The sequence below is a fragment of the Puma concolor genome, chromosome E2 (genome assembly GCF_028749965.1).
Source record: "Puma concolor isolate L17-30 chromosome E2, mPumCon1.1.hap2, whole genome shotgun sequence".
In the NCBI taxonomy this organism is placed as follows: domain Eukaryota; kingdom Metazoa; phylum Chordata; class Mammalia; order Carnivora; family Felidae; genus Puma; species Puma concolor.
In genome coordinates, this window is record NC_141681.1 from 45,262,919 (window position 1) to 45,275,100 (window position 12,182).

At 50.7% G+C, this 12,182-nt stretch overlaps 1 protein-coding gene across 4 annotated transcripts in view; it reads left to right on the plus strand.

Annotated features, from left to right (window-relative positions):
- Window positions 1-12,182, plus strand: part of WDR62 (WD repeat domain 62) — a 45,937-nt gene that overhangs the window by 29,494 nt on the left and 4,261 nt on the right. For all 4 annotated transcript variants that reach the window (XM_086690891.1, XM_086690892.1, XM_086690893.1 and 1 more), the window contains exons 14-22: window positions 1,984-2,051; window positions 2,133-2,254; window positions 3,155-3,230; window positions 3,978-4,089; window positions 4,185-4,248; window positions 5,135-5,260; window positions 6,329-6,462; window positions 8,207-8,259; window positions 10,868-11,086. In XM_086690891.1, the coding sequence (XP_086547017.1) occupies window positions 1,984-2,051; window positions 2,133-2,254; window positions 3,155-3,230; window positions 3,978-4,089; window positions 4,185-4,248; window positions 5,135-5,260; window positions 6,329-6,462; window positions 8,207-8,259; window positions 10,868-11,086 (974 nt within the window). The remainder of the gene's footprint in view (window positions 1-1,983; window positions 2,052-2,132; window positions 2,255-3,154; window positions 3,231-3,977; window positions 4,090-4,184; window positions 4,249-5,134; window positions 5,261-6,328; window positions 6,463-8,206; window positions 8,260-10,867; window positions 11,087-12,182) is intronic.

The window sequence follows — 12,182 nt, forward strand, 5'->3', positions numbered from 1 at the left end:
CGTTTACAGCGAGAGTCACACAGCAGTAGGTGCAGGCTTAGGATCTTGCCTTGGGCTGCCCTCCAAAGTGCATACTCAGCCAGGAAATCAAAGGGATTCCCTTTAGACTCAAAAGATTCAGTATGAAGGTTTGGCCCTAAGGAATTCCAAGGGGAGAGGAGGCAGGTCCTATGAGATTTAATTGATCAGAACCCAAGAGCATATTCAAAACTATATTCCAGAAGAATCTACTCATGAAGAGAATACATCTATGTACTCATTCCAAGTTCTTGACTACGAAGAGTTTTTTTTTTTACATATAATCTTGTGACTGAGAATGTATTAATGTCCCTTGATCCTCCCCGCTTTCTGCCCTACCTCTCCGTAGCCAAAACAAGTTAACAATGGACAAAAACAAGTTAACAATGTTTGACGTGTCTTGATGAAGACAACCAAAGCTGATCAGCTAAAACTTTCAGACATCTTTAAAAACCTGTTCATTCCACGGGATAGAGTTAGAATAAATCAGCAAGTCTAGCAGCTTGGCCAGCAGTGACATCAACTTTCACGAATGGTCTAGATCCAAGAGAGGTGATGACTGGCCAAGGGGTGGCCCAGGAGTTGGTCCTTAAGGCCATCTCCTGAAAGGTGTGGGCTTTCATTAGAACCCCCAGCCAGTCTGAGAGGATGTAACTCCTAACCCCAGTTCCTGAGTGCCCTTCTGTGGCTGAGCTATAACGCTGATAATTTTAGTATAAACTGGGCTCCAGCCAGTCGAAATCTGACTGAAACTGCCCTGCTAAGGTAAGATTCAGTCTTTAACAGTTTTATCTGAAAAATATCCAAACAAATGAATACAATACAGATAGTTTACAGAACAGTACAATGAACTTCCACATCAAGGTACTTAATCAGTACATATGAACTAGAACAGACACACCCATTGTTTATAACCAGTGACCTGTAGCCTAGCAGTGCTAGGTCCTTGGACTCCCCACCCCCGGTTAAGAAGCAGAACATTACCAGTAACTTACAGGTCTCTTTGTGTCCCTCCCAGGTTACACTTCCTCCCCAACACAGGGCTCACTGCCTTCTGTGAGCCAGTGACTCCTGCTTGAGTAACATCGTAACTTGTGCATCAGGCCTGAGCCCTTTCAAATGTCCTGCAGTGAAGCAAGGACACTGCTTAGATCTGTGCTTAGCAAGGCTCTAAGTGTTTTGTATCTGTTCTGTCTTTATATTCCCACCACAACTCTAAGGTATTTGTGCTGTTATTATTCTAATTCTATAAAGAAAGAAGAAAAGCAAGGATATTTATAGTGCTTACTGGGTGGCAGCCACTGTTCCACAGGCTTCACACAACTTTGTGGGGGCAAGGGCTGTCATAGGCCTGTTGTACAGACAGGAAATAGGCATGGAAAGGAAGCCCGGGTTTGGAGCACAGTGTTTAGCCAGAGAATTCCTGGGTCTAATACTGGCCCTGTCCGGACTCTCTGTGCTCTGGAACAAGGACTGTGTGACTCTAAGCCCTTGGGTTCACATTTGTACAGTGGGGTGGCTAGTGAGCCATCAGAAGGGGATGCGCGATGCGCATGTGGCAATGGGGCCTGGCCTGACATACATGTGGGTGTTCTGATTGTTCATGGTGGCATGGGCCTCCCAACCCTCTGCATGTCTCCACTTGCTCCCCGCTTTGGTCCCGCCTCCACACTGCTGCCCGAATCACCTTTCCAAATCCCAAATCAGACGTGGTGCCCCTTCCGTGTCTCTGACATGTTTCCCTGTCTGCCCTTGCTCTGCAGAGACCTGCCAGGCCACTGCTCCACCTGTACCCCCTCATACACACAGCTCACGTCTTGGAGTCCTACCTGCACCCAGCACCCACTCTCCTCCTCCGGGAATCCGGAGTTCCCTTGCAGTGAGTTCCCTGGCTAGGATCCCTGGCCCCAGTCAGACTCAGCAGGGGCCCAGCCTTGCCTAATGCACTACCTCCTCCTCCTCCAGGCAATAGAGACATCCAGATGATCAGCTGTGGGGCTGACAAGAGCATCTACTTTCGCAGTGCCCAGCAGGTAGAGTGGGTTGGCCTCCTTGAGGGCTGGGGTGGGAAACTTGTCAGGGGTGTCCTCTGAAGGCCCTGCCTGCCCTGCCAGGCCTCAGATGGACTACACTTTGTCCGTACCCACCATGTGGCAGAGAAGACCACCTTGTATGACATGGACATCGACATCACCCAAAAGTATGTGGCCGTGGCCTGCCAGGACCGCAATGTGAGGTGAGAAGCTGGGCTCTTAGCCCAGCCTGGTTTCTGAGTAGGACCTGTGTAAGACCTGGTTGGTTCTGTCTGCTTATGATCTCCCTGCTCTCTTCCCCCTCCTCATCTGGACCCTAAAGAGCTGGGTTGGGTAGAGGGACCCAGCAAGTGTTTCTTAGGAACTGGGCTCACCCAGGCCCAGCCTCCGGGTCAGCAGAGGGTTCCTGCTGGCTCTCCAGAAGCCCATGTGGGGTGACTAGGAGGCGCTGATGTGGTTCATAAATTCATTCATTCACCTACATTCCCTGAGCACCTGTCTGGGAGGGCAGTGCAGGAGACACAGCAGTGAGCAGGGCAGCCCTAGGCCCTGCCTTCATGGAGCTACAGTCCAAGGGAGGAGAGGTGGACACCTCACTAGACAGTGACACCAGGGAGCGGTCAGGGCTAGGGGAGCCCAGTGGATCTGGGGGACCCTGGGGAAACCCCTGATCCTACCTGGGGATCAAGCAGGGCTTGATGGAAAGAACATCTGAACTGAGACTGGGAAGGATGTGGAGGAGTGAGCCAGGGGAGGGGAGAGAGGGATTGTGCAGAGGGGAGAGCATGTGCAAAAAGGTTCTCCACCCTTTCACTTGCTCATTCAGATTGAGTGCCAGCACTCCGCTTGCTCTGTAGTGGGGAAGACAGATGTTAACAGACATTAACTCAACGGATACCCCAATACATAACTTCCCTGACCTCAGCCTGAGAGGACATCTCATTTTCTGAGATGGTATTTCAGTCCAGGCATCAGATGGGAGATAAGAGGTGGCAAGGGGCCTCCAGGAGAGAGGAAGATGGTAGGTAAGGCTAGGACCAGAATGCAAGAGGGGGCAGGTGGGCAGGGCCACCACTGGCCACATTATGCTCCCACCTCTCCAGAGTCTACAACACCGTGAATGGGAAGCAGAAGAAGTGCTACAAGGGCTCCCAGGGTGACGAAGGGTCCCTGCTAAAGGTGAGTAGCTGGGGCCCCTGGCGTGAAAACCACACACATCCCCCCTGTCTGTCAGCTGCCCTCGTGGGCCACCCGAGACATGTGTCATCCTGGGTACCTGATCAAAGGATCACAGGCTGGCACCCACTCTGGCCTAGCTGACCAGGGTTGCCTGGGAACTGGGGGTATCACAGACTGTTTTACCTTTACTTACTGAGCCCTTTTCCCAAGTGGGGACATTTAAGTGGCTTCTGTTTTCAGTGGCCACGGTGTGGTGGGAACAACCAAAGACCTGGGCTCCCTTATCAGACTTGCTCCCTGCTGTGTTATCAGGACAAGACTGGGGGACCTTCTCAGAGCCTCTGAAGTAAGGGGGTTGTGTTGAGTTCAGGCTTTAAGGTGAGACTCTCAGCTCTGCCTCAGGCTATGACCTGGGCACGTGTCATCTCCTCTGGAGCCTGTCTCATCGCCTGTAAAATGCAGCTAGAAAGAGCCCCTATCATAGGGTTGTTCTCTGGAAGAAATCAGTTTGCACACGCAGAGTGTTTAGCACAGAGCCTGGGTGGTAACTTTTTCACCCATGAAATGGAGGCAGGAGTTCTTATCCTAAGCAGGGTGTATGTCCTGAGGGCACCTGGGACGAGTCAGCGTGCCAGGCATCCCGCATGAGAGGGTCCTCCGTCAGCGGAGGCTGTGACATTTGACCCAGGCCTCGCCATAGTGAAGAAGCAGGCAGCCTAACTGTCATGTGGGTCCTCTTCTCGGCAGGTCCACGTGGACCCCTCAGGCACCTTCTTGGCCACTAGCTGCTCTGACAAAAGCATCTCGGTGATTGACTTTTACTCGGGCGAGTGCATTGCCAAGATGTTTGGCCATTCAGGTGGGTGTGCCTCCCTACGTGGGACACCTCCCCATGCGTCCCCACACGGCCTTGTGACTCAGAAGGCCTGCGTGGCTTCTTTGCTCTGCTTTCAGAAATCGTAACTGGCATGAAGTTCACCTATGACTGTCGTCACTTGATCACAGTATCTGGAGACAGGTGGGAAAGGCCTGGAGACTGCCCTTGGCTGGCCTCCCCCTGGGAGTGGGCAGGACCTATAATGTGGGGAGTGCAGGGGCTCAGACAGTGGGAGCACCGTGCTCCTGGCCTGCCTGTGCAGAGTTCCGCCGAGGGTTCCAGCTTACTGCTCTCTCCTTTGACAGCATGTACCTGGGTGTCACACCCAGCCCTGAGTTCAAACCCCAGATCTGCCACTTAATTTCCTTGTGACCTTGAGAACCTTGAGCAGGTCATTTCCCATCTGTTGTTTTTTTTCTCTCTCTTTTTAATGTTTATTTTTTGAGAGAGAGAGAGAGAGAGTGTAAGTGGGAGAGGAGCAGAGAGAGAGGGAGACACAGAATCTGAAACAGGCTCCAGGCTTCAAGCTGTCAGCATAGAGCCTGACGTGAGGCTCGAACTCAGGACCAGCGGGATCATGACCTAGGCCGAAGTCGGACGCCCAACCGACTGAGCCACCCAGGTGCCCCAGGTCATTTCCCATCTTAAGCCTCAGTTTGCTCCACCAACTACCTCAAAAAATTGTACAGTGAGAATCAAATGGGGATATAAACTCCTTAGCTCATGGTTGGTGGCCAAGGAAGTCCCTTTTGTCTCTCCCTTCAGTTTATTTCAGTCCTTCTCCAGCCCCCTTCCTTGAGTCTTGAGGTCTTCAGAACAGGTCATGGTTTGGTGGAATGGTCTGGACCTGCTCAGGGGGTAGACCTGACATGGCCTGGAACCCCTGCACTAAGCTGGTGGGGTGTGTTTTCTGGGAGGGGCCAGGGAATTGGAGTCTTGGCTATGGTAACGTAGGTGGCTTCCAGGGTCAGATGGCTTCCGTGTTCACTATTCCCCCTCCTTCCACATCTCTCTTTGGCCTCTGCAGCTGTGTGTTCATCTGGCACCTGGGCCCAGAGATCACTAACTGCATGAAGCAGCACTTGCTGGAGATCGACCACCGGGAGCAGCAGCAGCAGAACATGAGGGACGGGAAGTGGAGGAGCCAGCCCAGGTCCTGGCAGTGATCCGGCCGTCCCCCACTTGTCTGTCTGCTAGAGGAATGTCTTCCTGCCCTGGGCCCCGTGAGGAGTGAGGCTGAAGACATAGCCATGGCCAGCACACCCGTAGGCCCTGCCCTTTGTGCACCTGTGGCCGAACTGGGGAGACAGACTTTGAATAGAAAGTTATGGTAGTACACGTGAGAAGGGGCTTGAAGTGGAAGAGCGAAGTGCCTGGAGAGCCTGTGAGCACTGCGATGGAGGGAAGCTCAGGGGACTTTGAGGACCAGAGGAGGCAGAGGAGGCCCCTGACCCAGTGTGCAGTGGGGAGGGACGTAGTTGGGGAAGGCTCCAGTGGAACTGAAGTGTCTTTTTGTTCTTTAAAGCCTTCATGCTGCAAGACCAGTTTTATTTGGAGTGAATTCATGTTCTAACTTTTGGTTGGGGGTTTAGTTTGGAGGTCTCAGCTGAGTGGGAGATTTGAGGGTTTATTCTCTCTTCTGCCTCTAGCACTGTCCTTGTCTTTGTCTGTCTTGAGGCTTTGTCATTGCCTCCCAAAGGGACCAGGCCTTAACATGAGCTTCCTGTCCTACAGTGGTATTGGAGGTATTGTAGACCTAGGTACCAAGCGAATGAGCAGCTCCCTTTGGCTCCAGGTTTTGAGGCTTACACCCTGTCCTGAGTGCCCTCCGGTGCCTATCTCGTGTCATGTGTGTTTTAGGCTCCTGTGCTCCAAAGGAGATGAAACCTCATTGCTACTCCTACACACACTTCCCAGAAGAGAACCCAGCAGCTTAGTACTCAAGCCCCACTATCTGCTGTGCTTTCTGTCCCATCGCTGTGACTCTGAGAGAGTTTATCTTATTTTTTGAGCCCAGCCTTGTTACATTTCATTCATTGTGGTGATGTTTCCAGCAGAGCGGGTGTGGCAGGTGAGACCTCCCAGCATCATCTTGACAAGGAGTCAGTAACGAGTTCATATGGAAGCTAGCACAGGGCCCAGCCTGAGGCAGATCCCTGTCCCTCCCACCACCACCCCATTTACCTATTTCTCTCCTTGTTGTCCTCATTTCTGGCTTCAGGCAGGAGACCTATGCATCCGTGCCCAGCGAGATTTGCTCCTTAAGCCCTGGAGAGCAGACGGAGGATGAGCTGGAGGAAGAGTGCGAACCGGAAGAGTTGCTGAAGACGCCATCCAAAGAGAGCTTGGACCCAGGTTGGGAAGGGGGCCCATCCAGAGGGGCCCTATTTTGAACTTGCAGCGTAGGGATCACTGCTGGGTTTCGCCCACTACTTGGTTTCCAGGGCCTGGAGGCGAAGCTCAATGATCCTATTAGTCAGTACTCTCACAGTGTAATAGCAACTGGACTCTCATTGGCTTCAGCTGGGAAGAGAATTTATTGGGTCATGGACCTGAAAATTGGAGTATTGGCTTTGGGCAGTAGCTGGATTCCAGTCACCAGGTGATGTTAAAGAAACAGATTTTTCTCCGTCTTTTGGCTCTGCTTTTCTCCTATGTTGTCTTTGCTCTCAGGCAGACTCTGCCTCTCCTGGGGGCAAAGATTCCCCCAGCAGTGCTAGGTGATAAAACTCTATATAGAGAAGAGAGCACCTCTTTCCCAGTAGCTGAAGCAAAATCCTGAGGTCATAAGTCGTGTTTCTGGTGTGAGTCCTGGTGTGCTTCTGAGTCAGTTGCAGTGATTGGCCAGGCCGGAGTCATGTGGTCATCCCTGAGGGCAGAGGTTTGACTCAGCTCCACTTGAGCCACCTGTCCAAAAAGGGTGGGTGGGGGTGTAAGGGCTGTCCCAGGGGAAAAACGGTGCTGTTGACCAAAAGACATCAGATTCTGTTGTTCAGGTGAAAGGAGAATAGTAGCTCGATGACTTCAAAGCAGGCCAGACTTCCTCTAAATTTCTGCCCTTCCGCATATCACCTTGGCTTAGGCCCTCATGGTTGCAAGATGGCTGCTTAAGTTGCAGGCATCACAGGCCTCATAGCACACGGCAGTCCCTCCTACAGTCTCCTCTAGAGAGGAAACTTGCCCAGAAGCCCCCAGCAGGCTTCTCTCGGGTCCCATTGGCCATGGTTGCTCCAGCTAAGAGAGGCCGGGTGCTGTCAGTGTGGGGCAGGGGCCTCTGCCAGCGGGGGAGAGTAGGCAGTGGCTGACTAGACAGCTGACTGATAGGCAACAGTAATGTAAGAATTCAGCCTTGGAAAAAAGGGTAAGCAAATCTTCTTTGTTGCCACCCTCACAACCTAATCCCATGTCCTCTGCAGGGCGGCTGTTTTATGTTTGGTATGAATCCTTATAGGCCTCTTTCTGAACATTAATGTACGTATGTACACAGCCATCAGAACACATCGTATTTATGTACATAAGTTGTATTCTACTGTAGACACCATTCTGTATCTTTTCCCTCTCAAAATTATCAACCTGTGTGTTGGTGGATACAAAACAGAGGCCTCCCTCTTTTAACCAGCAGGATAATAGGATATTTTTAAAATGATATTCGCCTCTGGATGGACATTTAGGGTTTAGACTATACACCATTGCAAGTGATGCCATGCTAACCACTCCAAGGCCTACTCCTTGGGCATGTGTGAGTGTTTCTCCAGGACAGAGGCAAGGGCTGGCACTGCTGGGTCCTGGGGTTAGCACGTTTTTTATTTTAAGAGAACCCCAAAGGCCCTCCAAATCCAGCAGTCAGTGTTAAGCCATTCATTCTCCCACACTTTTGCCAATACTTGATACTATGAAGCTTTTTAGTTTGAGCTAGTCATGGGTAAAACATTGTGTGAATTTGCATTTTCCTGACAATTAGTTAAGTTTGAGCATCTTTTGGTATGTCTGTGTTTCTTATAGACATGTGTCTTTGGAGAATTGCCTGTTTTTATATATGTTGCCTGTTTATCTATTGGGTTATTTATTCTCTTTTCATGGATTCCACATGTCTCTCCAGACCCTCGGTGTCTGCTGACCAATGGCAAGCTGCCACTCTGGGCAAAGCGGCTGGTGAGTCTGCCCGGAGACCGGGACACCCAGGGCTGACAAAGCAGGGGTGCTCTCCTTCATGCTCTTCATTCTTCTGGGAGCCCATTTCCCTTTCTGGGTCTGTCCTTTCCATGTAGAACCCCATCATCCTTCCAGTCTCAGCTTAGGCAGCCCTTCATTCCTATAACATACATAGTGAACACCTACCCTGTGCCAGGCTTATTCTGACCATTAGATACAGCAGTGAGCAAGGCAGACAAAATGTCGGTCTTCATGGGCTCATTTTCTAGTGTGGAAGATGGACAGTATCCACATTAAACAGGTAAGTTGTATAGTATTTGGGAAGCCGATAAGGTCTGTGGAGGAAAAAAAGAGAGAATCTCAGGAAAATAACAAGTGTTGGGGGGAAAGCGCAATAATTTTAGCATAAACAGAAAAGGCCTCACTGAGAAGATGCTATTTGAATAGAGTTGAAGCAAGGGAGAAATGCAGATCCTGGGGAAGAATGTTCCAGGCAGAGAGAATAGTATGCAGGACAAAGGCCATGCGGCAGGATTGTGCTTCGCATGTTCAAGGAAGTACAGGGAGGCCCAGCTGCCAGGGTTGAGGGTGAATGAGGGGCAGAGAGTGGGGAGAGGGGCTCAGAGAGGTAATGGGGGCCAGATGGTATGACACTATGTGGGCTGCGGTGCGTTCCCTAAACATTCCTTATTGTCCTCCCCACTTATTTCTCCCCTCCCTGGCACTGAGTGAGATGGAGACAAAGGAGGGCTCTGAGTTGAGGAAGGCCATGACCTAGTGCAAGTGTGAACATGAGGGGCAAGTGGGGGACCGGGAGGGGACTGTTGGGATAATCCAGACAGAGGAGGTTGGAGACTGGAACAGGGGGAAGAAACGGTTGGATTCTGGATGGATGTTGAAGGTGCAACCAAATGACTGGGTGTGAGAGAAAGAAAGGGACCAAGATGATTGAATGGCTGATTGTTTACTTGGGGGAGGGGCAGGCTAGGAGCTGGTGGGTTAGAAGCAGGCAGCAGAATCCTACAGCCTAGGTTGGATGATTTATTTCAGGAATAATGCCAGTCCTCAGATTAAAACCTATTAGCTCCTCAGGGAAGTCCTCCCTGCCTTCCCGTCCCCTGCAGACCAGGTCTGTCAAGACCCCAGGCTTCCCCTTAATCAGTGAATACTACAAGTAGGGTTACATTCAACAAATATTCATAGCACACTTATCCTGCACAGGCTCTAAGTCTTTTTTTTTTTTTTTTTTTTTTTTAAATTTTTTTTTCAACGTTTATTTATTTTTGGGACAGAGAGAAACAGAGCATGAACAGGGGAGGGGCAGAGAGAGAGGGAGACACAGAATCGGAAACAGGCTCCAGGCTCTGAGCCATCAGCCCAGAGCCCGACGCGGGGCTCGAACCCACGGACCGGACCGCGAGATCGTGACCTGGCTGAAGTCGGACGCTTAACCGACTGCGCCACCCAGGCGCCCCAGGCTCTAAGTCTTTTATATGTATTATCTATTTAGTCCCCTTTGAAGTGTAGGAGCTCTTCATATCACTATTTCACAGATGGAGAAACTGAGGCCCAAAGAGGTTAAGTAACTTATCCAGGGTTACACAGATGGGAAGTACAAGACATGGGCAGGCTGGCTCCAGAGCCTGAGTTCTCAAACACCCACCCTCCGCTGTCTCTCAAGCTATAATCTTCTTTGGAGGCAGTGCTGGGCAGGACCAGTGGGGAGAAATGGCCACATCGGGGATGTGTTCGGATGGCAGAGCTGACAGAATTTGCTGAAGAAATACAATGTGGAGGGGAACCTGGGTGGCTCAGTCGGTTAAGCGTCCAACTCTTGATTTCAGCTCAGGTCATGATCTCAAGTTTCATGAGTTCGAGCCCCATGTTAAGCTCTGTGCTGACAGCTTGGAGCCTGCTTGGAATTCTTTTCTCCCTCTCTCTCTGCCCTTCCCTCGCTTGCTCTCTCTCAAAATAAATAAACATTAAAAAACAATACAATGTGGATTATGAGGGACAACATAAGAATGAAAGATGAGCTCAAGGTTTGGGGCCTGAGCAGCAGAATAACTGAGACAGGAAAGGTTTCAGGAGGAGCCGATCTGGGGGGAAGATCAGGAGTTGTTTTCAACATGTTCACTTTGAAATATCACTAGGAATCCATACAGATGTAGAGCAGTTGCCTATGCATTTCTGAAATTTAACAGAGAGCTTCAGGCTGGAGATGTTTATCTGGAAGTTGTTGCTGAGTGGTGTTTAAAGCCTAGAGACTGAGGGGCACCTGGGTGGCTCAGTTGGTTGAGCGTCTGACTTCGGCTCAGGTCATGATTTCACAGCTCGTGAGTTCGAGCCCATCAGGCTCTGTGCTGACATCTCAGAGCCTGAAGCCTGCTTTGAATTCTGTGTCTCTCTCTCTCTCTCTCTCTCTCTCTCTCTCTCTCTCTCTGCCCCTCCCTGCTCACACTCTGTGTCTCTCTCTCAAAAATAAAAATAAAACATTAAAAAAAAAAAGCTGGATGCAGACTAGATGGAGTCCATGCGGTGTCCCTGGTCCCCCATTGGAGTTGGTGAGCTCTTGGCTAGCTGCCTGACCATCCCCTGTCACCCTCAGCTAGGAGACGATGATGTGGCAGATGGCTCAGCCTTCCATGCCAAGCGCAGCTACAAACCACATGGCCGCTGGGCGGAGCGGGCTGACCAGGAGCCCCTCAAGACCATCCTGGATGCCCGGAACCTGGATTGCTACTTTACCCCCATGAAGCCCGAGAGCCTGGAGGACTCTATTCTGGATACAGTGGAGCCCCAGAGCCTGGTGGGACTGCTGAGTGAGGTACAGACCACCCCTGCCCAGCCAGCAGACCCTGCACCGTGACTGCCCACCCAGGGCTTGGGGCCTCAGCATGCTTATTTTGAAAATGAGGCTGAGTATCCCTCTCTAGGGGTGTGAGGTGATTACATGACATGGTGGAAGGCAAGAGGGTGAGGCCCTGGGTCTGGTGCAAGTGAGACTTTCCAGGGCAGACCAAGAGTCTGGGAGGTGGGTCACTTGGGGGGTAAAAGCTTGGGCCCAAGAGCAAGCCTGTGCCTGGCTGGGGAGTATTTGAGCAGGTAGAGGCCTGGCCCTACCCCTTCCTAGCTGTGTGATGACTTACCTCAAGGCTTGCTTCTCTGGGCTTCTGCTTTCAAGCGCCTGGCTGACTCAGTCAGTGGAGCATGCACTCTTAATCTTGGGGTTGTGCGTTTGAGCTCCATGTTGGGCATAGAGGTTACTTAAAAATAAAATCTTAAAAACAAAACAAAACAAAACAAGAAAAAAAGACTTCTAAAAAATGGTCATAAGAAGAACATTCTCAGAAGGCTTTGATAGGAATCCAGTGCTAAGAAGTGGGCCTGGGCCCTCAGAAGTGCTTGAAGCAACTTCAACTCTTGTTCTCTTATCTTCCAAAGAAAATTACTTTTTATTCTATTGTATAAACTTTCTTTTCTATTGTAGCATAATACACATACAGTTGTGTGTACAAACCCTATGCTGTTTGAGGAGAAGAGCTTGACAAATTGTTACCTATGTATGCACTTAGGTATCCACCACCCAAGCCAAAATAGAGTATTTTCTACCTCCTGAAAGACACCCCCTCTTGTGCCCCTCCTAATCAGTACCCCCTCCCTGCAGAGGCAACCAGCCTTCTGACCTCCCACCAAAGATTAGTTTGCCTGTTCTTGAACTCCATACAGACAGAATCTTAGAGGGTTGGAGCTATATTGATTCCTTATCTGTAAAGGGGCTGGTGATCATGTGGGAGGAGCATAGAATGAACTCAAGATGAGCACATAACTTGGCCCAGGCCCTGGCTCAAAATGAGTGTCCGGCAGTGGGGGCTGCCATCATGACCGACATCTTCACTGTTCTCACTGGTGTTGGCGGAACA